This window comes from Phalaenopsis equestris, unplaced genomic scaffold (genome assembly GCF_001263595.1).
Source record: "Phalaenopsis equestris unplaced genomic scaffold, ASM126359v1 Scaffold000036, whole genome shotgun sequence".
Lineage (NCBI taxonomy): Eukaryota > Viridiplantae > Streptophyta > Magnoliopsida > Asparagales > Orchidaceae > Phalaenopsis > Phalaenopsis equestris.
The window spans coordinates 824,596-850,757 of record NW_018164478.1 but is presented as its reverse complement, the minus strand read 5'-3'; the positions used below and the strand labels follow the sequence as shown (position 1 = coordinate 850,757).

General features: G+C 36.0%; 1 protein-coding gene across 1 annotated transcript in view; it reads left to right on the top strand.

Annotated features, from left to right (window-relative positions):
• Window positions 1-9,360: 9,360 nt before the first annotated feature.
• The window catches only part of LOC110018775 (glucose-6-phosphate 1-dehydrogenase, cytoplasmic isoform-like), a 45,274-nt gene continuing 28,472 nt past the window's right edge, over window positions 9,361-26,162 (top strand). Inside the window, exons 1-7 of the mRNA XM_020716210.1 lie at window positions 9,361-9,520; window positions 10,356-10,623; window positions 15,059-15,144; window positions 17,622-17,685; window positions 17,762-17,948; window positions 19,728-19,885; window positions 19,960-20,028. Of these exons, the coding sequence (XP_020571869.1) occupies window positions 10,420-10,623; window positions 15,059-15,144; window positions 17,622-17,685; window positions 17,762-17,948; window positions 19,728-19,885; window positions 19,960-20,028 (768 nt within the window). The 5' untranslated portion in view covers window positions 9,361-9,520; window positions 10,356-10,419. The remainder of the gene's footprint in view (window positions 9,521-10,355; window positions 10,624-15,058; window positions 15,145-17,621; window positions 17,686-17,761; window positions 17,949-19,727; window positions 19,886-19,959; window positions 20,029-26,162) is intronic.

Here is a 26,162-nt window from a genome sequence, read left to right as displayed (position 1 = left end):
AATAAAATAATGTATTTTGAAGTAATGCATTTGTTTGTGGTTGCAATCGACGATAGTGGCCTTGGGCTGAGGTGATTGACATTGGCAGACAAAGACTGGTGGTGATGGCCATAGGTGGGGGTTGATGGGTGGAGGGAGGCTGAGGCGAGTTGTGGGGGCCAACGGTAGAGAGAGGCAACAGTTGGCGGTGGGCAATGGCTGGCAGACATGGGAGGGCCAGCAGTGAAGGGAGGGTGGTGGGCTGTGATGGACAATGGTTTTGAATGACGAGAGAGGCAGGCTGTGGGGTGCTAGCCGGCAGTTGTCGTTGACAATGGTGGTTGACAGTGGCGTCCGACAGGGGGCGGAAGGCAATGTCTTGCGGGGTGATAAACAACATTTCACATTTATCTATATCTTTGAAATTTGGCCAAATCAAACAAATTCTGAATTAAAAGAAAATGAACAAATAATTGAATTTCAAATGCAATGCTTTTTTTACATTGAATTGCAATTTGTTTCGAACAAACAACTGAATTTTAAAAACACTGGCATTATGAATGCAATGTACTTTTAATGTTGCCTACCAAACAACCCATTAACCCGTTCTAAATTGTGTGTATCTAGCCTTCCTTTTGTAATCACTAGAATATCCACATAACTGACTCTAATTATTCACTGTCTTACAAGACAATAGGGAATGATCAACTTTGTCTTATCAACCAACCTAAATCATTTGTAAGTAACTTTAGTCACTCTTGGAGACAAGTTTTAACTCTTCATTTATGATCCCTTAGAGATCTTTAACACGATTGGAATGTGTAGCTATATATTGTGACTTATCCCTTCCCAATTTAACATCAAAACTCCCACCAACAATATGTTAATAGAATTATTTAACTTCTCATAGCCATAGTTGTTTCTAAAATAGTTACAAACCTTCCTCTAACCCACTTTCCACATTGCTTGGTCAATTTGGACAGTTACTACTAAGAACAATGATCTTGCTGCATTTGAGAGACGACATTCTCATATTATATACATGGATCTCATATTGTCTTCTATAGAATGACACAAACGTACTTGCAACATGATGATAACTCTGCTTGGTTCCACTTGCGACCTTGTAAATCATCAATTTTTGATTGAACTCACCAACTACATAACCATTGACTTCTTGTTAACCCACCTTCTCATCAACTCATGTACTAACATGTTGACATCTAGCCCTTCATTTATCCGTATGCATGAATCCTTGCCTTTTTATTGCACACACCTAGTTTGAATGCCCAATCTCAAGCATATCTTCCCATCAACACACTCAACCTCAGTCCTTACATGCCCATAGACAAAAAAAAAAGCCCAATCTTTATGTGCATCGACTAAAGAAGCCACCAATTTTTTAACAATCACCATCTAAAATTTGTTTGGATGGCTTTGTTTGTACATACATATCAATAAATGACATGTCTAATTGAGCAAATATATTAACAACTAGAATTTGCAAGATAATTTTGTTATTTATGTAAGTAAATTATTATTTTTTTAAAGGCCTGCAAAATAACCTATAATTTATGGGTAAAAATGAACAGAATGTTTAATAACATATTTGTTTTGACTAGCCAATAAAACAATCTTAAGCACTTTTATAACTACTTAGTTATTAAGTAAACTTTGTTTATGTCTTATTGTTCAATTCATTTTTAATCTTGAATAGTATGATCTAAAGCTCACGAGCAAGCTCATTAAGGTGCATGTTAAAGTTCAATCTATTGATTGATATAGTACTCAATTAAGGATCAATATAAAATTTGATTAAGCTAAATTTATAATCATTTAAAATATCTCTTAGTTTGAAACTTAGCCACACATCATTCATATATTTTAAATTAGTATTGTTTATAATATATAAATGACCAAGTTAAATTTTGAGCATGTAACTCTCACATCTTAAGAAAATTTCATGAACTTTTAAAATTTTTATACCTTTTTAAATCTATATTTAATATTTTAAAGCTCGATAATAATGTCTCATTAAAGCTCATTGGGCTCTTCTTGATAAGGTTTGTTTCGATTTTCAAACGAGCTACTATTTTAAGCTCATTGATCATAAAATAAATCAAACTTGAGCCATGCTCGAATGAAGAGAAAGATAATATAAACTTAAAAATAAAATTAGCTTGAAAATTTTCATAAAATCTTAAATTAAGCTTGAACAAGCTTTGGTAAATGAGGTCGAGTTTGAATATTTTGTGACTCGGTTGGTTTGAAAACTTACTCTACAATTGGTAATAATATATATTATGCATTATATGAGGGTGTTGTTTAGTAACATCTCTTTAAGAAGGGATAAAAAGTTGAAAGTGTGTGAGTGTTTATTACATGTTATTTGTTTGAATCTCACATATCTTTTTATGCTTATTTTTAAAATTTTATGGTGATTTACTTATTTTCATATTAGTTACTCGTTATGGCATGAACACTATTTTATTTTTATTTGATTGCATTATTTTGATTAGGTTTTACAGAATATTTAAAACTTAAAACTTGATAAAAGCATTTCTAAATTGCTTAGTCTCAAGACTATCTTTTAAATCATAAGAGTTGATTAGTGTGTTTTCATTAGCTCAAAATGAAATTATATCATAATATACTGTTGAATGTCTCCCAACTAATTAATCAACAAAATACTAGTTGATGCATATTCATTTACAAAGAACTTAGGTTATGCCAATGTATCCGTAAAGAATAATGTTGCATAATTATATATTTGATCTCTTTATTGAGTCTCCATGCCTATATCGTAAGATTGTAAGCACATCTTTCCTCCTTTTTTGTTCTTAACCTTTTACGCATTACATCAAGACTTTATGACATTGTTTTGAATTTGTTTTGCTAAGTTTTAACGGCTTCTCTTGTATAAGAAACCTAAGCAATATTGTTAGTCTTCAAAATACTCATGTTCCAATGATCGAGCACTTGGAGGTTTTTGCCTATTATTAGATCTCTTTTCCTTAAGGTGTTTTTCATTGGATAGTCATAGCAATGTAAATCTCTTTCTTATAAATCTTTCATATTTAACTTTTTCTTTCAACTTTAACTTTGAAGATTAATGTTAAATTGCTTTTTTCTTTTCTTCTAACTGTCCATATCAAGCAAACTATAAGACCAATATTTTCTATGACATGATTAATTACACCGTTTTGTCTCTCTTGCTATTGTATTTGTCTGTTTATTTTGGAATGTTGTTAAACTCTTTAAACTTTTCCTACATCGAATAGAAAATAGCTCAAAACACTTTATGAAATATCAATAATATAAATGAACATTTTCAAAAGAGTTATTTTTTTAAGCTTCTCTTCTAAGGTATAATTAATCTTACAATGTCCGAATACCGTAATTCAAATCCTTTGTATAATGATAACACATATATGGTGTCTATCAAAGTTTTATATTGTAAGAAAAATAATTTATATCCTCCATTTGTGTTAGTGATATCTCACATTGGTGGCCAAAATTCATCCAAATGCTTGTATATGTTTGATAAATCTGCTTCCTTAGAATATTTGGATAAAAAAAAAACAACATTTACTCATAAATTTTATCAAGCAATTTGGTGATCTGTTGAGAATTATAATTGTGTTTCTATATGCATGAACTTTGAGTGGCAATTCACTTCCTCCAAACTATATGCATGATTGAAATCTCCTCTGATATAATTACACAACCATGACATTAATACAATACAATTTAGTAATACACCACGATGACAATGTCTTAGCTTTACTCTAACTCAGTGATTGCTTAGCGTTTAAGGTTCTGACAACTAATCAATAAAACAAGTGTCCCCTGAACATTTTAGAAATACACCATGATGACAATGTTCTGATCATGTTAGAAATACATTGGAATTTGATTCGAGCCTTGTTCGATTCGTGTTTGAATAAGGCTTGAACTTGATTCAATTAACATTCAAATGGAGTTGAATGTAAATTTTATTGGCGTAATGTTTGAATATGGTTTGAATGTAGATTATAAAACAATGCAACATAAAATACATTAGAACAAGTGCAAATGTGCAATTGCAGCAGCTACAACCGAGTAGCTTATAAAAGATTTCTGAAGATATACATAACAAAACATATACAACTAAGCTACAACTGAGTAGTTTATAAATGAATTTATTGTTGTTTACAAGGTCTATTGAGGTTCGATGGTGGTCAAAGTCATACAACATTATGATTTCCATTTATTTAGCATTATTAAAAAAATTATGAGTATTCTTTCATCATTTACTAATCATTCTCAATAGCATTTGATAAACAAAAAACATCAGAGAAATACATTTTAGGACAATTGAGGAATTGATTGAAATGAGAGATTTCAAAATGACGACAAGAGAAAAATTATGTAAATCCAATCGAATCTTAATTAAATTTTAATTATGATCAAATAATCTTTGAATTATAATCAAACCTCATGCAAGCTTTACTCTAATTATGTCCTAATCATATTTAGAGTTTTCTTCAAACCACGTCATGTTTGTACCACATTCAAGACTTGCTTGGACACCTTATTTAAATCAAGTTTGTTCAAATTATGGTTGAACTTTCTTCAAACATTATTCTAACCTTGCTTGAAACTACATACATAATTTAAATCAGGTTCATGTCAGGTCTCGTCAAAAGCGTTATGTGCTGACTAATGTCTTTTTGGGATTAAGTGTTGGAAAGCGAAAAATCTTTTTAAAGTAAAATAAGTAAACATACAGCATCATTAATCTTGAACAGGAGATAAAAATGAAGACTTTGCCCAGGAACTTTTCGTAACAATTGCCAAATCCAGAGAAGGCATGGGAAAGATGGTCGAGCAAATTGTTGAGTTTGTTTTTCTACCTATGTGAATGTTCTGACTATTATTTTAATAAAATGGAGGAGTTTTTATCTAAGAAAACCTTTCAAACATATTTTTTCAAGAAAATAAATGACGATTATATTTTCCCAATTTTGGCTATAATGGAACATATATTGTTGCGAGATATAGATATACACCAGTTGATGTGGTGTGTGTGTGTGTGTGTATATATATATATAAATCAAACAGGATAACGATCAACGAAACAAAAAATAGAACGAGAAAAATCACACCAGAAAAGAACACACAAATTTACGTGGTTCGACAAATTGCCTATGTCCACGGAGTTGCAGAGGATTTTACTACTTGAGGAGTTTACACCAGTCGATCACCTCGAATTACAAGAGGAATCTCTCACTTCATTGCTCTCTCTTCTCCTCTCTCTTTTCTTCTCTCACTACACCGAGATACACCAAAGAAGACAAACTTACATGAGAAATAAACCCAATTTCTCTTCAGCCACAAGTCATCAAGAAGAAGTCAAGGAAGAATTAGATTCTTCTTCTTCTTTCTTTTTCCTTCACCGCAAGGAAATACTTCTTGCACTTCTCTTCCTTCTATCATGAGGAAACTCGAGGACACTAACTGTGACTTCTCTTGGAACAAAAAGGAGAGTCGTCCGAAGCCTTTGTTGCTAACAGGAAGCTTCGGGATGAAACGAAGCGGTGTTTCGCGAAATGGAGGCGGGAATGGTTCGCGTTGGGAGATGTCGCGACGATTCACCATACAAGTGGGAGTTTCGTGATCGGGAACAGGGAGCGAGAAACGGGAGATCGGGAGGCAGCTCGAGCTCCATCGCTAACAAATCTCCCACTTGGAGACCGATACCACTGCTACAACGTCTTCTTCCTCAAATTGATATCCTCCACTAGCGGTGTTGCCCTTTTCTTTAAATATGAATCCTCCATGAATCCTCCTATTTGAATCCTCTACCTTGAATCCTCCACCTCTGCAACTCAAAGCCCCGTCAGTACACAACTTCAATTTCTCAAGAGTAACACCCTCATTCAACATATCAGAGAGTCCAAATAGCTTTGCACCTCCAAGCTATTTCCTGAATTACTCTTGTCTCTGCTTACAACTCCCACTGCATGGGCAATATTCTGCCTCTGTTGAAAGCCTTTTTCAACAAGTCTAGTCTTGTAACCTCTTACTGACATCACGATCAGTCTTCACCTGGTACACCCACTTGTTGTGCAATGTCTTCTCCCCTGGTGAAAGTTCTGCCAACTCCCACTTGCTCAAACTTTCATCTTGCAAGATTTCTTCATTTCTCTGTGGTTCTCCACCATCATCAACAGAACTATGAACTGTCAGCAATAGTGCATCATGTACTTCTTCAGATATCATATTTGCGCTATCAATCTCCATCTTCTTGGGATTCCTGCAGTTCCTCTTTATGTGGCCAACATTGCCACAATTCCAGCAAGTTGTCTGCTGACCAGACTTTGATTTTGACCTCCCTTATTTGAGTTCCTGTCATGTCATCTCCCTCTGAAATCAACATTCAGTGCCAAACTCGAATTTGAGATCTCGCCAGAATCCTTTCTGCGCACCTCCTCAGCCAAAATCAAATCACGAATATCATCACATTTCAGTTTATATTTACTTGCAGAACTGCTAACTACCATCCTTATGGCTTGCTAACTATTTAACAACAATTCCAACAATATTAGCGCACATATCTCAACATCAAAATTAATTTTAACACATGACAATTAATTTTGTGATAGTAATGAAATCATTCAGATGTTGGGCAACAGAAACACCTTCGACCATCTTCAAGTTGAATAACTTCTTCATCAAGTACACCTTGCTATTTGCCGATGACTTTTCATACATACCTGATAAGGTTTCCATGAGATTCACAGTCGTCCTTTTCTTGACGACGTTGTGTGCAACGGAACTCGATAGGGTCAATTGAATAACCCCTAAAACTTGTCGATCCAACAAATTCCATCAGCCTCATCCATCCTTTTAGGTCTTTTCCTATATAATGGAAGATGAAGTTTCTTCCCATAGAGATAATCTTCTATCTGCATTCTACAATAACCAAAATCTGTGCCATCAAATTTCTTATTCTCTGAAACCTTCACTTCATCTGCATCCATCGTCTTCCTCAGATCCGAATAAAGCTCTGATACCAGAGAACGATCGACGAAACGAAAAATAGAACCAGAAAAATCACACCAGAAAAGAACACACAGATTTAAGTGGTTCGCCAAATTGTCTACTTCCACGGAGTTGCAGAGGATTTTACTATTTGAGGAATTTACACTAGTCGATCACCTCGACTTACAAGAGAAATCTTTCACTTAGTTTCTCTCTTTCTTCTCTATCTTTTATTCTCTCTTTATACGGAGATACACCGAAGAAACTATACACCGAGATACATCGAAGAAGACAAACTTACAAGAGAAATAAACACAATTTATCTTCAGCCACAAGCCACCAAGAATAAGTCAAGGGAGAACAATCTTATTATTCTTCTTTTTTCTTCCTTCACCGCAAGGAACTACTTCTTGCACTTCTCTTCCTTCTATCCTGAAAAAGCCCAAAGAATAGCACCAATCTTGACTTCTCTTGGAACTAAAAAGAGAGTCGTCCGAAGCCTTTATCGCGAGCAGGAACCTTCGGGATGAAAGGAGGCGGCGCTTCACGAAAATGAGGTGGGAACGGTTCGCGTCGGGAGATGTCGCGACGATTCGCAACACAAGTGGGAGTCTCGCGATCGGGAACAAGGAGCGGGAGATGGGGAGGCGGATCGGGCTCCATCTCTAACATATATTAGGCCATATTTCTTTATTTAATTAAACTAAATAATTTATCTTAAAGTTTCATTACGTACTTTGAGATTTAAAGGATTGATTTAATTAAATAACCAATATAACTTATAATTTCATTACTTTTTTCGAGATTTAAGTAATATTATTATGAACATAAATAATTTAAAATTAAATTTGGTTGTTATGACCACCCTAAAAGTTTAACTGCTTAACTAACATATATACCAAATGAGGTAAATGTTAACTCGTTTAGCTACTTATTATAAAATAATCATCAAATTACGTGCACAAGTGCTATTTAAATGTTATTTAATTTTATAAAATTTTTAAATATTTTATCATATCATACATGTGATGGTCCTTCTTTGCTTCCAATAATAATTCAAAAGAAAATGTTTTTATATATTGTCAAATAACTATATCATCTCATGCAACCTAAATGAAGTGTTTGTAGGATGGATTTACAGTTGCTTGAAAGGTTTGTATCGAGCTTCAATACTCGTCAAAGTCATATAAAATCATGACCTTCATAGGAAGTGAAATTTCATACATTATCCAATAAATTTTACATTAATTTATTAAAAAAATGAGTATCCTTCTCATCATTTACTAATCATTCTCAATAATAGTTGATAAATTAGGACGTAAGAGAAATACAATTAAAGACAATTAAAGAGCCGATTGAAATGAGACAATCGAGTGTTAACATTGAAGCCATTAGCTTCAAAATGTTTAATATTCTACATCACACTCTCCACTCTGTATGTGATATGAGGAATATAATATTTCCTTATAGATAAATTAGAATTGACATTTGCATACATAACCACATAACTTAAAATGATGGGAAGAGAAAAGTAATACAAATAAAATCAAGTTTTAAACATATTTTAATCATAATCCAAAATTTAATCAAACATCATGCATACTTAACTCATATTATATCTTAATCTAATTCAAAATTTGTTCCAACTATGTGAAATTATGTTTGTACTTTGTTTGAACCCTGATAGAACTTTGATCAAATCATATTCAAATTTTATTGAACTTGATTTGAACCATATTTGCTCAAATTATGATTGAAATTTATTAGAACATCATCACAACAATGCTTGAAAGTACAAACAAAGTTTAAATTAGGGTGAAGTAAATGTTTGATCAAGGTTATGCGCTGACTAATGTTTTTATAGTATTAGGTTTTGAAAAGTGAATAGTATTTTAAATTTCAATAATCAAGCACGCAACATCATTAATCATTAAAGACTATTCAGAAATAAAGCTAAAAACTCTTAGCTCAACTTTGAAATTTTCCTCTGAATATTTAACATATTTTAATAATATATCAAGCATATAATACATCTTTAGTCTATTTTTTTCTTCATCTCTGGAATAAACAAAGCTTAAATTGAATCATGTTGAAATTTAAAATTATTGAATTTATTTAAAATATTAAAGGAAATATAAATTTTCAACATGTCAACTTAAATTTAAAATAATGTTTAAGAATTTTAAGACTATTTTTTTAAAATATTAACAAAAATTATTTTCATGTTTCAGAATTAATATATTAATATATATTTTTTTTATTTTAAAATAAACTTGATAATTTTGAACTATATGTTGCGGTCAAATATTTGACTCCCATGCTATCTTTCAAAACTAGTGAAAGCCCTTTCCTCTTGTTCTTTTATACTTTCGACGCTTGTCCAGTTTTTACCGTTGATCCCGGTGGGTGTGGGTAGAAGAAGGGTTAGGTGAGCATGACGAGCTGCCCCAAGTATAAAACCGAAGATCAGCTCAATTCTCCCCACCTCGGTCGGCGAGTACGTTGCTGTAAGAAGGTGTTCATATTTTTCCTGCTCTTTTTGACCTAAGATCGATCGGTAACTCCAAACTAATTTGCGCCATAGTCGTTTTTGCTTGTTGAGAATCTGGTTCTGTTGATGCGAGTGTTGTTGTGGGAACAGAGTTGAAATTCGATTTATGTTTTCGTTGTTCGAGTTTGTTTGTAGCTTGCTTACTGGTACCGATCCTTATGAACTGTATCTTATTTCGATGAGCGTGGATTTGTTTGAGTTTTGGTTTGGCTTGAGGTTGCGTTTCTCTTAGATTATGTTTAGAGTTGTTGAGTTTCTATGGATGAAAAATGAAAAAAAAAGACTTTTTATGTTATAAATGATGCTATGATGTTTAGATTTTTTGAATTTCTCTTAAGATCAAACCTTGGTGATATTATGTTTTATGTATTTTGATGTTTTGGATTTTGGCTCAGACTTTCATTGTGTGATCAGTGTAGTTATGATAAAGTTTGGTTAAAAGATTAGCGGCTTAGTTCGTTGCTGTTGCCAGAGGGCAAAGCCTGATTAGATAGTGTAGCTTCTGCAATAAAATAGATTAATCATTCCTCAGTCCATGATTACTGAGGAATACCATGAGGTTATGATGTTATTTTGACGTCTAATCCACAACAAAATGGTTGGTACATATTAAACTGAATTACTTAAGAGAATGTGGATTTTACAATTATTTTTCTTGCATTTTGATGAATTTTTTATGGGAAAACTAGCAAAAGCATATTAGAATTTTCAAATTAATTAACTTTATTTTATGTAAAGAGTAATTATAGAGAAGATAATTGTATACTCTTAGTCAAGTGCTTTTTAATATTGGATGCAGATTACAGCTGTAAGAGCCAAAATATACTCTTAGTATTGCATAGTGCAAAGTATTACATTGAGCCATGTCAAATCCATCTGGTGGACTTCATATTGCGTCAAGAAACAATTCCTTAGAGAGAAGCAATATTCATAGTGAGTCTTTCTTGGAGGAGAGAGATATTGATGGCACACCAGAGACCGGATGTCTCTCAATCGTGGTGCTTGGTGCTTCGGGAGACCTTGCGAAGAAGAAGACATTCCCGGCTTTGTTCCACCTTTTCCGCCAGGTTCATTTTGTTTTTCTTACTATGATATTAATTGCGAAATATCTATTATGAATCTGCAATTAATATAACTCGCCAATACGAATTGAGATAATGAATGATACTGGTGTTGGCCAAATTTCATCATTTATTTCACTTTCAAATTGTTTTAGCCATGTTGTTAGGCCTAGCTACCACAATATGAAATATAATTGAATTTCAGAGAAAATTAAGCTGGTTCTTCATTATATAACATAATTTAAAAGTGCCATTCTAATCAATTCTTTTATTGCTACATTTTTGTGTTATCTAGGAGGAATTTGATTTATTTCCTGAACCATTAGTAGTGGACTACTGTAATTCTGTGCCTCACCTTCTAAAATAAAATTTGTCTTTCTCGTGAACTGCCTACTTGTGCCGCTTTCAACTGCTAATGATTGACTTTGCTATTGGTACAAATGATGGTGTCAGTCCCCGTATTTTTTTTTTCCTTTTGCTACATTTCACTTAAAAGAGCTGAAGGGAAATTATAGATCAAGCTAAGTCCAACTTGATTCCCTTTCCTTGTTATTCTAACTGAAGAAGTGTCACAAATTTATAGGTTCAACTTAGTGATGGTAAAAATTTGGATGAGACTCAAAAGGAAGACTATGGTCAGCCAGAGAGGAAAGACATTATTTATATTCAAATGAAATTAAGTGCTAGATAGATGGTATGAGATTTTTCTCATACTATTCCAAATATCTTCGACAATATATAAAACACGGGCCAAGTTTAATATCGATCAAAATTGAAATGAGTTTCAAGCTTCAAGGATAAAATATTGTGATAATTTTATGTTAAAGTATTAGGAGTTAAAGGGGTAGACCAAAGGTAACATTGTCAAAGTTGTGCAACAAGATTTGTGCAAAATAGATTTAACATTTCACAAAATATTTAGCAAGAACGAATAGAGGACGTGATACCGTAGTTATGATACCAGAGTTAACTTAAACCACAATAGGAAAAACAAATATTATTACTAAAACAAATAAGCGGTTACAATCAAACAACTTTAAAGAGAAAATACAACAACATGACATCCAAAAATTTGAAATAGCAACAGACACGACACAATCACTCAAACTAGAATGGATTTCGGGGTGGTGATGGCGATTAGCAGGTGGTGGAATGAAGGATGAGGGGGTTGGTAAGCTGAAAACAGCAAGACAATGACTTTCTGGGTTCCAGACAAAAATTACGTGACAAATATCGACATGGCATGGCTGTCCGGGATAATGGCAACAAAGGTGAGGGCTGGAACAGCAACAACATGAAAGATGGAGGGCCGGAACAGTGATGGGGGGTGCGGTGGACTGCCGGACAGCCAAAGGAAGGCTGTCTTGGGTGGGGGCAGCGAGGAAACTGTAGGAAAACAGCAGAAGGGCTACTTTTGGGGCAGCCCGCACTGAGGAGGAATTCGTGGCAGTGAAGCGAGAGAGGTTCAGAGGAGTTAGGGAAGGATAAACACCACCTAGAGATCAAGATACAACTGAAGTACCACCTGAAGCCCTATGACAGAACCCTCAAATTGAAGAAGAGACGTTGACGACTATCTCGATACAAAACACAGGAAAAATTGACTTTCAAACCGTAATACAACATATATATAAGAATATAATTAAAAAAATAATAAAGGATAACAGGAATCAAATCAGAGAAAATGAATTCGGGATTGATTCAACCTATCTCCCCATCTCTCTCAATCGCGGGAATTGCGTGGCTTGTGTCTCGCATCCGGAGCCGAGCACTCAAGCGTTAGGTTGAGGATTGATAAATCACTTTAAAGAGAAAATACAACAACACGCCACCCAAAAATTTGAAATAACAACAGAGACGACACTATCACTCAAACTAGAATGGATTTCGGGGTGGTGATGGTGATTAGCAGGTGGTGGGATGAAAAATGAGGTGGTTGGCAAGCTGAAAACAACAAAACAATGACTTTCTAGGTTCCAAACAACAAGTACGTGAAAAATATCGACATAACATGGCTGTCCGGGATAATGACAACAAGGGCGAGGGTTGGAACAACAACAACGTGAAAGATGGAGTGCTGGAACAGTGATGGGGGGTGCGGTGGACTGCTGGACAACCAGATGAAGGCTGTCTTGGGTGGGGGCAGCGAGGAAATTGTAGGAAAACAGCAGAAGGGCTACTGTCGGGGCAAAGCCCACACTGAGGAGGAATTCGTGGCAGTGAAGCGAGAGAGGTTCAAAGGAGTTAGGGAAGGGTAAACACCACCTAGAGATCAAGATACAGTTGAAGTACCACCTGAAGCCCTAGGATACAACCCTCAAATTGAAGAAGAGACATCGATGACTATCTCGATACAAAACATAGGAAAAATTGACTTCCAAACAGTAATAAAGCACATATATAAGAATATAATTAAAAAATAATAAAGGATAATAGGAATGAAAGCAGAAAAAATGAATTCGGGATTGATTCAACCTATCTCCCAATCTCTCGCAATCGCGGGAATTGCGCGGCTTGTGTCTCGCATCCGGAGCCGAGCGCTCAAGCGTTAGGTTGAGGATTGATAAACCACTTTAAAGAAAATACAACAACACGCCATCCAAAAATTTGAAAAAGCAACAAATACGACACAATCACTCAAACTAGAATGGATTTTGGGTGGTGATGGTGATTAGCAGGTGGTGGGATGAAGGATGAGATGGTTGGCAAGCTGAAAACGCAAGAAAATTACTTTCTAGGTTCCAAACAACAAGTACGTGGCAAATATCGACATGACATGGCTATTTGGGATAATGGCAACAAAGGCGAGGGCTGAAACTGCAACAACATGAAAGATGGAGGGTTGGAACAGTGATGGGGGGTGCGATGGACTGACGGACAGCCAAAGGAAGGCTGTCTTGGGTGGGGGCAGCGAGGAAACTGTAGGAAAACAGCAGAAGGGCTACTTTTGGGGCAGCCCGCACTGAGGAGGAATTCGTGGCAGTGAAGCGAGAGAGGTTCAAAGGAGTTAGGGAAGGGTAAACACCACCTAGAGATCAAGATACAGTTGAAGTACCACCTGAAGCCCTAGGATACAACCCTCAAATTGAAGAAGAGACATCGATGACTATCTCGATACAAAACATAGGAAAAATTGACTTCCAAACAGTAATAAAGCACATATATAAGAATATAATTAAAAAATAATAAAGGATAATAGGAATGAAAGCAGAAAAAATGAATTCGGGATTGATTCAACCTATCTCCCAATCTCTCGCAATCGCGGGAATTGCGCGGCTTGTGTCTCGCATCCGGAGCCGAGCGCTCAAGCGTTAGGTTGAGGATTGATAAACCACTTTAAAGAAAATACAACAACACGCCATCCAAAAATTTGAAAAAGCAACAAATACGACACAATCACTCAAACTAGAATGGATTTTGGGTGGTGATGGTGATTAGCAGGTGGTGGGATGAAGGATGAGATGGTTGGCAAGCTGAAAACGCAAGAAAATTACTTTCTAGGTTCCAAACAACAAGTACGTGGCAAATATCGACATGACATGGCTATTTGGGATAATGGCAACAAAGGCGAGGGCTGAAACTGCAACAACATGAAAGATGGAGGGTTGGAACAGTGATGGGGGGTGCGATGGACTGACGGACAGCCAAAGGAAGGCTGTCTTGGGTGGGGGCAGCGAGGAAACTGTAGGAAAACAACAGAAGGGCTACTGTCAGGGCAGCCCACACTGAGGAGGAATTCGTGGCAGTGAAGCGAGAGAGGTTAAAGGAGTTAGGGAAGATAAACACCACCTAGAGATCAAGATATAGTTGAAGTACAATTTGAAGCCCTTGGATCAAATTGAAGAAGAGTCGTCGATGACTATCTCGGTACAAAAAACAGGAAAATTTGATTTTCAAACCGTAATACAACACATATATAAGAATATAATTAAAAAATAATAAAAGATAATAGGAATGAAAGCAGAAAAAATGAATTTGGGATTGATTCGACCTATCTCCCCATCTCTCGCAATCGCGGGAATTGCGTGGCTTGTGTCTCGCATCCGGAGCCGAGCGCTCAAGCGTTAGGCTGAGGATTGATAAAGCCCACCTTAGATTGTTGGGATAATGTTGATTAGAGTGGTGGTGGTGGTGATGATGATGATGAGACATTCATTTGAATGTAAATATATAAATTCATACACGTGCTTATGTATGCACATTCTGAGTTGTTTGTAAAACAGTTGAACTAATTTTGAGCAACTCATTTTCTATCCAAATTATATTTATCTTATCTAAATAACGTTCAATCGATTATTCCTAACTTTGAGCTTTGAGGGTTTTCTCACCATGGTATTATTCTCAGTACATAATGTATGTTAGCGCTTCTATTTATTCAGAAAACTTATTTTTGTTATGATTACTTGACATGTTTATGCTCTCAAATGCTTAATATTTACAGGGATTTTTGCAATCCAATGAGGTCCACATATTTGGATATGCACGGACAAAGATATCTAGTGAAGAATTAAGAGAGCGACTCCGCGGGTAATGCTTTCTTTCTCGAAGTAATGTGTTCTCATTAATTATCAAATTTAACTTTGTTTTGGTGCATCTTAAAGCTCATGTCATAGCCATTATAATCTTTATATCATCTAAGAGATCATCCCAAGCATGGAATCAAGTCCACTCAAATTCATGCAAGACTACAGAAATTGAATTTAATCCCTTAAAATATAATAAAATTATTTATTTTCCTTCAAGTATATGATCTTTCAATTTATATATTTTTCTGCAAGTATATGATTGATTCTCCCCAATTAAACTGTTTTCAAACCTCTTCCACAAATCAACCTAGCCTGCCAGTGCAGCTAGCTTTTTTTTGCAACTTGTTTGCTTGAGCAAGTGATTAACTCTGCGGGAAACTTTCCACTTTGATCCAAAGTCAAGAGAAGGCTTCACAATATTGAAATAATCATTAAGGGAATGCAGCGAATGATTTTAAATTCAAACAACATAATTGACAACTAACAATTACTTAATTATCTACTCTTTATTTTAAACATTTTGCATCACACATGTCGTAACATCAAGTTCAATTATGCATGACTACTAAACAAGCCAGCAAAAGAAACACTCCTAATGTCTGTTGGAACCAGTCCTTCACACAATACCAACTGTTGTTTGAGTGACACTTCAAACTTCCATAATGAAAGCACTTTAACGTGTGCTTAATCTTCTCAATTGGAACCCAAAAATAAGATACACTATCCTATGATAAACTACATACAAGTATATCAAACGGAAATGGTGTAGGTGCATGATGGAAACATTTAGTATGGTGGAGAGTGCTTTGAGTTCGAGGATTCTGCTTGAGCAGACTGAGCAAAATTGGCGTGAGAGGTGTTTCGAAGGCTGGAGCATGTAATGGAGCAACGAGAGAGAGGGAGATGGGATGTGGCATCATTCTCATGTGAGACGTAGGAGGAGACATTTGTTTTGGTCTGCAGCTGAAGAGGAGAAAAATAGAGGGTTTAATCAAATGTTATTATTTTCTAATATATATATATTTTTATTTGTCCCTTTTTTTGATTGGGACAATTCGGTAGTGGGGCATGGGGAGTAGAATATCTTGGGTGCATGATTTCAGCGGGTATGATTAAGTGGGATTTAAATTTTGACTGATTTTCTTATTTTATATATAGAGATTGAGTGTATTAATTTTTGCTAGTGCATTTTTGTCTATCATGCATTCCGATTTGTGAGCTGTCTCTACTTTCATGTTTCCCTTGAAATACATGTCATTTGTGTACGCAACTCATGCAATGTGGGTGTCATTTTTGAATAATTCCTATGTTTTGGACACACTCATACAATCTATTTTGTGATCGTACGACATTTTAGTGATGTCAGTGTTAATCCAAGCATTTTGGTCTCGATCTGTGTCATGTTTGATCGTCCACCGTTTTCATCTCGTTTGATCAACCTGACTTGTATAACATATATGGAAATCAATAGTTTAATCAATTTAACTAATTAAATTTATATGGAAGTAAAAAAATAGCTCAATAGGACAATGGAGAAAAATGATTCATGTAGGTGATCCCACTTAGTAGGATAAATACTTGTTGTTGTCAAAACCTCAATAGCTCAAAAAATTTATGAACACACGCAAATGCATGCACATGTGCACACACACACACTTGCATGCACACTCATGCTTCCTGGTTCCATGAACGTTTGCTAGAGGTTACTCTTGTTGTTGGTGGAAGATAACGATTTGTCCATGCAATATTGCAGCTGATGTTTAAAGATATATAATGCCACCCTAACGTCCCTTTATACCTCTCTCTCTCTCTCTCTCCTTTCTTTAGTTTTTTGCTTGTAATCCTTGGCTAAATTTGATCGTGTTTTGCATTGATGAGTTTTACTTGGTCATTTGATGGCCTCTATCCCTACCTTCTTCTATCTTGGCTGGTGGTTCGATCATAGTTTCTGGTAATGGTATGTTTGGTAGTTAGATTGAGCGTGCACCATCTGATGAGTCATCTATATTCATGAAAGAAATTCGAAGTACCCAACTTTTGCTAAACATGAAAAAAGCATTCTTGAAACGCAATGTTCCCTGATGGCTGCTGAACGTTTTCTGTGGAAAAGTTATGCAGATGTCATTTTTTCAAAATAAGAGAAAATAATAAAGACAATATAGAAAAAAATAGAGACATGGATTCCTGGATGGATATGTGAAGAAACATGGGAAGTGTAAAGAAATAGTTTGATGGAATGATAGATTCTTATATCGCTGGGCAATGCAAAAGCTGTTATGCAACATTAAATTTTGTTGGGAGAAGGGTTGTGCTTGGATCCTTGCTCTTTGTAGGAGACGTGATATACTTAACAATTTGGCATGTTCTGAACCTCTTAGATCTACAACTTGCCACTTACTACTGCATGCTGCATAAACTTTCTCCGATTGGCCCCCACGATGCTTACCACATGCATTAATTTTCTAATTCTATATGCAGATATCTTAGTAAAGGAAAGGAAGATTCAGCTGAGTTAGACTATTTGTCAAAATTTCTGCAACTGGTAAGCCTCATCTTCAATGCTGTTTTTTTAATATTTGCACATTTGAATACTAAAATTATCTGGCCATAATTTTCAGATAAAATATGTAAGTGGTTCTTATGATGGTGAAGAGGGTTTCCAGTTATTAAACAAGGAAATTTCGGAGCACGAGTCCTCAAAAAATACTCAACTCGGAACCTCACGCAGACTCTTTTATCTAGCACTTCCCCCATCTGTCTATCCATCAGTCTGCAGAATGATCAGAAATTATTGTATGAACCAATGTAAGACTTGCTACAGGGTTCTATTTGAATAGTAGGATTATTTTCATTGTAGTTCCAACTGCAGAGCATTTTAACCGGCGTGAGAATTCTTGATATTTATCCGAACTCAACATTAGATGCTGTATTTAGGTTGGATTTCATCCCTATCTTAAGCAAAAGTAGCATGTGACTTTTTGCAGCGTGGCTAATTCTAGTGTTTTTTTACTACTATTTTATGAAACACGAGTTTATCACCCTTTTGCAAGAGTAAGATTGTAGTTAATAAAACTAAGATGCATGGAAATAGTCTTCCTATGATGTAGGAGTAGGGCTGTCAATTTGGCTAGTTGCTCGTTAAACAACTCGTGTTCGGCTCGTTAAACAGCTCGTGTTCGGGTCGTTCGTTAAGCCTAACGAGCCGAACACGAACAAATTTTTAAGCTCGAAATGTAAACGAGCCGAACACGACCAACAATTTGTTCGCTCGTGTTCGGCTCGAAATGACTCGAAAAAAAAAAAATATAACTTTTTATATAACAATATATTACATATATTATTTATATAATAATATATTATATATATTTATGTCTAAGTTTAAATCATAACACCTCATGTGACAATGTGGTTAGTGTCTTCATTTGTATAAATTTGATCCAGGTTCGAATCCCATACTTTACATCTGTCTTTCTCAATTTTAGTTTAACGAGCCAATTTCGAGCTGAACACGAGCCGAACATGAACACGAATATTTAAATCGAGCCGAACATGAGCACACTGTTCACGAGCCGATTTCGAACACGAGCTAATTCGAACGAGCTGAACACGACCCAAGCCTGAGCTCGCTCAAGCTCAGCTCGTTTACAACCCTATGTAGGAGCAAGGTTGCCAAAATAATGTCCTTTGTGAAGTTTTTAAATACCTTTTGGGGTTGATGTATCATTTCACTAGAGGAGGTACTTTATCTTGTAGATTTGTGCGTTTTATTATTTTTTTTATTTATCAATATGCAAGTTCCTAAGGTGCAGTTTTTATAATTTAATGGTAGGCGTGCATTGTTTTAATTTTTTCTGATTTGTTTTAAGCACCATCTGGAGTTCTGAAATTTGTAAATTTTCATCAGCTAATAGCATGTGGTTTTATCTCTTAGGCCACATTTTTTCCCCTTTTTTCCTTCCAATTTCTTATAATTGTTTCTGGTTTCTTCTTTTGTTTGTATCTTATACTTATAAAATATTTGTTCCCTCATAAGCAGTTTTAAAGCATATTATATTCCCAAATTTTTGTTTTGATTGAGGAAGTAATTAATCTTATCGTGGTAAAAAATTTGAAGAGCTCTTTTGACCGTTGAGCTCTTCTGAATGAGTTTACATGTGGCGTGCAATTTTTTTTTTTTGATGATAATTATATATTTATTTTAATTTATTATTGTGTTTGCGTATTTTCATTTCTTCATTGTTTTTCTGTGAGGATAAAAATGTATTTATTCATTTTATTTATGATTGATTTAATGAAGCAAGAAGAATGGCTCTTCATTTCTTGCAAAACATGTTTTTAGAGCACTTTGATAAGTGGATGCTAAAACTCGAGTTGCCTTGCTTGCAGCCATTGGTTTGGAATGTTGATGGCTCATTTAGTATAATTATTTTGTGCTATCATATGTTGATAATGTTTCGAAGTTCACGCCTTTGTGATATTTCTTTTCTCCTGGAGTTTTTCAAAATTTTAAATTAACATAGTTAATTTTTTACTTATGCACATAGTAACAATTATTTCTGCTCTCTAACTCCTAAACTTTTCCAGCTGATCTTACTGGATGGACTAGGATTATTGTGGAGAAACCTTTTGGAAAGGACTTGAGTTCAGCAGAAGAACTGAGTGCTCAACTTGGAGAACTGTTTGATGAAAAACAACTTTACCGAATTGATCACTACTTGGGGAAGGAACTGGTGCAAAATCTGGCAAGTCTACATTCTTACTCATGCTTAAGTTTCTTAGCACTCAACTTACTTTTTCCATGGCTTTTATTTGGCAGCTGGTGGTTCGTTTTGCAAATCGCTTTTTCTTACCACTTTGGAACCGTGATAACATTGACAACGTACAGGCAAGATTTTCTTTTCACTTAGTGAACTTCAAGAGTTCAAAGTTGGCAATGTTGCATTGGTCAAGGATAATAATCTCAGAAAGTATTTTATTTTATTTTCAAAATTTTTAATTTTGAATTATGACAATTTGGCAAAAAATTTTGAATTATGACAATTTGGCCTGAACGATCACAATGCCATTCTCCAATTTCCAACTGTTTCATCTTAGGTTCTCAATTGTTTCTCCTGGTTGAGATGCTACCTGTAGATATTTGCCTTGTCTCACTTTCAGAATTGTTTTGCTTACATATCATTAAATATTATATTAGTCGCTAACTCCAATAGTTAAATGAAACATCTTTCCTGGTTTTTAAAATTAATTTCAAAATAGAATGAAATACAGGATATTAGCTCTTTGCATTATAATGCTTAAATTGTTGTAAGGGATTATGCATGCTAGTGGGCTTCAAAAGTTCCTGGCTTGGCTCTGCTGAAGATATTAGAGTTGATTTTCAGGTTGAATTTTTAGAAAGTTTGTAACACCGTATCTTAGCAATTTAAAGGTATATCCCAAATTTCGCATCTCTTAGAATTCGATCAAGTCAATTTTATAAAATTTTACACGTCGAATTGATCAATTTGATATATAAAACCAAGCATGAATTTTTAATGTATGAGAATATATAAAATTATGAAGTTATAAATTTAATTACCTTTAATAAATCTGAATTATCCTCTTAATCCGCCATCATCGATTTAGCAGTCGACATTCCCCGCACTTAAGGACACTTGCTACTGCTGGATATGTTCAAGTGAAGGGGATTAATTGGGATCTAAGTTAAAATGCCGCATACCTTTCATTTCTCCCATCCCACATCTCTTGGTTTCAAGGGACTGAAGAGCTCATGCGATCCAACATTGTAGCTGGGCGGGGTGAGTGGCTAGGCAGGGAGTCGGAGCTCTCGACTGGGAGTTTCAGGAGAAAGACAATGAGTATAAACCTCTCCTTCACGATATTTATGACATTCCCGTCCTTCCTTATACTTCCATTTTGACGTTTCCTCGAATCAATGCACTTTTTCATGTGGAGGAATGCTCGGCTTCTCTCCAATTTGCTTTGGGAACATGATTTTTTAAGAGGAGTCCTAATAAGTTGAAGAAAATTCTGTTTTTCTTTAGCCACCCCATTTGATTTTGAGTGTTAGGAAATGAGATTTGATGAAAAAAGCCTTCTTTATTATGAAAAGGAGATTATAATTTATTTGAAAATATATCTATTATTAACCATTGTAATCTTTTAATTGTTAAATCCTAATTGATTTTTTATGGTGACAAAAGTTGGGAGAATATGAGAAGCATCAAAATTTTATTTTGTAAGATCTATCCATGTCACAGTTATTAATAAATGTTACAAATCCACCGACTTCAAATATATTAAGGGGTCCCCAATTATTAGATTAGATTAATAAAATTGGAGTAAATTATTGTTATTCCTTTACAAGAAAAGGTATTTTGTGATGTTGAACAAGCAGAGAGTCTTTCAATAAAAAATTTCGTTGTTAAAATCTTTTTATAATGAAGGAAATATATATCCTAGAACCTTAAATAATGCATGCCCTCAGTGATAATGGCGATCTAAGACGTTATCTTTTTTTGAGCTAAAAGAGATAAGGGAGAGTGACGAGTGATTCAAAATATTTTTGCCTCCAATAAGATATAGCCGATTCTTTTGTCTAGCTTTGTCCACTTGTCTTCTCTTAGTTTGGTCCTGGAAAACACAATGATTGGCAAAAAATATCACCTAATAGTTTTAATCTTTTGTTATTTTCTTAATAGATAAAAGACTTTTATAAGGTTAGAGATAGTAGTGCATTAATGTGAGTGAATGAAGGGGAGAGGCTGTAATCCACTGCCTTGCAATAGTGGTAAAGGAGCCATTTACTGCTTCATTTTTTATTTTTTGTTATTAGGGTAGGTTTGATAGTTTAGAAAGACATTGACATATTTTTAAAATGATTTGTGGAAACTTGAGTTAATTACCCTAGTACTAGAGGATCTATTTTAGGTATTGCTTACAAAAAGATAAAAGTTTTATTATTTTGAGCTAAAGAGCATTACCTTGATGATTTTTCAAGTTAAGAAAAATTTTAGACCGATCAATCTCTTTTGAGTTAAGTTCTCTCAACTCCATAAAATGAGAATGTCCTTTTGATTGATTTTCTTTGTATCATCCACACTAACTAAGGGTTTTATGTAATTTTTTTTTCGCAATTTTTCTTGGTACATCCCTTTTTTTGTAGTTGCACAATTGTTATGGCTTTTGGCGGAATTTTTGCCCTATAAATTCAATGCCAATCAATTCTTCATTTTGAGTATTTATGAATGCTATGATTGGTCCTTTTGAGTTGGTTGTTGACAATGTTATTGTCATTTTTCTTTATTTAGCTTGAAAAAGAGAGAACGCTTAATTGAAGAGGAATGTGTCCTCTTTTCAAGAATTGGATATTGATGTGCCTCGACACCAAAATCAACGACAAACCATGATATAATTGCAGTAGATAGGTGGAATAAACACAAAGAAGGTTTGCTCTTATGAAAACAAATGAAAACACCAAACAAAAGAACACAATAGCCAACCAAAAACATGCATAAAAAACATGCCCTATGTTACTCTCTTTAATAGAATTCTCTCTCGACAATTCAAAAACTTTTCTTCCAATCCTTCTCTTCAAACTCCTTAAATTTCTCTTCCTTGAATATGTGATTAAGTCCCTCGCTGATCTCCTTTGCTCCCTTCCTTTTTCTGTCATAGCCTCCCTCTCCTTTCCTTTTTCTGTCGCCCACCCCGCTTCTTCTCTTGGACGCATCCGACCCGCTTGGCCGGTTGGGGGATGTTGGACTAGTCCCTTCTAGATCGGTTAACATCCAGGCGGTGTAACGATACACCCCTCCCAAAGCCGTATCTTGCCCTCAAGGTGGAAGGATGGAAACTGCTCGTGGATCATCTCGCAAGGCTCCTATGCTGCTTCATATTCCGACAATTATTTTCACTTCATCAATACCTTTTTGGCTCCCCCTACTCCTCGATGCACTCTTTCGATCTCTATTGGCTCCATAATCACTTCTAAATCCTCCCTCAGTGTCGGTGGTAGTGTAGACGAGGGTGTATAATCTCTAGTTGCACGTCTCAGCAGTGATACATGGAAGACCATGTGTAGTGCGGACGATGATGGTAACTTTAAATGGTAGGTCATTGCCCAGATGCGTACCATTACTTTATAAGGCCCAAAGTGTCACAATGATAGTTTCTTGCTTCTCCTTCTGGCCAATGTCTTCTGTTAGTAGGGCCTCATTTCAAGTAGACCCTGTTTCCTGGTTCAAATTGCACCTCTCTTCTGTGTTTTTCTGTCTTCCTCTTCATAATTTGTTGAGCTCTCAGTAAATGGCCCTGGAGCTCTGCTAGTATCTTGTCCCTCTCCTCCAAGTACTGATCGACGTTGGATACTGGTGCGGTAGTGTGCCCATAATGTATCAAGTGGTGGATGCCACCCATACAATACAATGACAGGGTTTGTTTGTGCTGCGGTGTGATATGATGTATTATACAACTATTCGGCCCAAGCAATCCACTTAGCCCATAGTTTCGGTATATCAGATACAAAACAATGCAGGTATGTCTCCACACTCCTGTTGACCACCTCCATCTGTCCACCGGTCTGGGGATGATATGCGGTGCCTCTCTTAAGGACTGTCCCTTGCAACCTAAATAGCTTCCTCCAGAAATGGCTGAGGAACACCTTGTCTCTGTTCGATACACTTGGTTATGGCACCCTGTGCAAAAAAAATACTTTTTGGATAAATACTGTCGTAGCTGAGACTATAATGTAGGGATGTTGTAAGGGAATGAAATGTGCATACTTAAACGAGCTACGACTAATATAATTACCGTGAATTCTTCTGATCGTGGCAACGCCTCGATAAAATTCATCGACACTTCTTTCCAAATCTTCTCTGGTAATGCTAATGGTTGTAGTAAGCCCCCTGGTGGGGTGTTGTGCTCAGGTACTTGTGACGCCGACACACATCACATTTTGCCACCATGTCTCCTCCGCGTCTCTACGCATCCTCGCCTAATAAAGCTTTGTCGCCAGACTACTGTAGGTTTTATGTACCCCCGAATGACCCCTGATCACACTGCTATTAAACTCTTGTAATAATCTGGGAATATATTCCAACGACTTGGGCAGCACGAATCGCCCCTGGTGGAGCAGTTGCGGTCCCCTCAATGCATATCCTGGATGACTCTTTGGATCCTGTAGTAATTTAGTCCTTATTTTCCTCAGCTCCTCATCCCTTTCGCTCTCCTGTCTCAAGGCCTCCCAATCTAGGACCAAGGGTACCGATAGGGCCGCCAATTGGGGTTCGTCCACTTTTCTAGACAGTGCATCAACTGCTCTGTTTTCCAGTCCTGACAAGTACTGAATCTCGAAATCATATCCTGTAGTTTGGATAACCATCTCTTATGCTTTTCAATCACCATCCGCTGCTATAGAATATACTTTAAACTTCTCTGATTTGTCATGACCAAGAAATGTTGTCTCAACAGGAAGGACCGCCACTTCTAAATGACCAAGACAATCGCCATCAATTCTTGTTCATATACCAACTTTAGCCTTGCTCTGGCTGAAGTAGGCTATCAACCACTGATCCTGCATTAACACTACCAATTCCTGTCTTGATGCATCCGTCTCCACCACAAATGGTTTATTGAAATTTGAAAGCGCTAATACCGGTGCGCCAGTCAGGACTCTCTTCAGATGCTCAAATGCTCATGTGGTTGCTTCGCCCCAATTGAAATTGTCTTTATTCAACTGCTTCGTCAATGGCCATGCTATCGCGCCATATCCTCTTATGAATTTCCGATAGTAGCATGTGAGTCCCAAAAATCCTCTCAACTTCTTCAAATTCCTTGGTAAGGTCTAATCAATTATAGCCTTGATCTTGTACTGATCCACTGCTACCTCGTCGTGGTCACCACATGTTCTAGTTACTTATTTTGTAACTAAGCAAAATAACATTTCTTCAAGTTAGCATACAACTGGTGCTCTCTCAACGTCTCCAGGGCTGTTCTTAAGTGCCTCACATGTTTTGTCTCTGTACGACTGTAGACCAGGATATCATTAAAGAAAACTAGGACAATTTTCTGGAGATAAGGTTGAAAAAATCTATTCATGAGGGATTACAATGTCGACGGGGTGTTCGTGAGGCCAAGCGACATCACTAAGAACTCATAATGTTCTTCATGTATCCTGAATGAGGCCAAACAACATCACTATCCTCTCACGAATTTCTGATAGTAGTTTGTGAGTCCCAAGAATCCTCTCAACTTCTTCAAATTCCTTGGTAAAGGCTAATCAACTATAGCCTCGATCTTGCACTAATCCACTGCTACCTCGTCGTGGTCACCACATGTCATAGGTACTCCATTTGTAACTGAGCAAAATAACATTTCTTCAAGTTAACATACAACTGGTGCTCCCTCAACGTCTCCAGGGATGTTCTCAAGTGTTTCACATGTTATGTCTCTGTACGACTGTAGTTTAGGGTATTATCAAAGAATACTAGGACAATTTTCTGGAGATAAGGTTGGTAAGACCAAACGACATCACTAAGAACTCATAATGTTCTTTATGTATCCTGAATGCTGTATTGTGCACATCCGCCGTCTTCATCCCGATCTAGTGGTACCCTGACTTAAGATAAATTTTTGAGAAAATGACTGACCAATTAAACTCATCTAGCAACTCATCAATCACCTGAATAGGAAACTTGTCCAACACCGTTTTCTTATTCAAAGCCCGGTAGTTCACACAAAATCTTCAACTATCATTTTTTTCTTCACTAACAAGACGAGACTAGAAAAATGGCTCACACTAGGTCTGATAATCACAGTTTGGAGTATCTCTCGGATCAACTTCTCTATCTCTTCCTTCTAAATCTGGGATTACCTATATGTTTCGACGCTGATGGGAGAAACCCCTCCAATGTAATAGCGTGCTTGTGCTCTCTCCGAGATGGTAACTCGTTTGGCTGCTGGAAAACATCAGTAAACTGTTGTAGGAACTGCTGTACCCCCTCCCCAAAATTCTGCCTA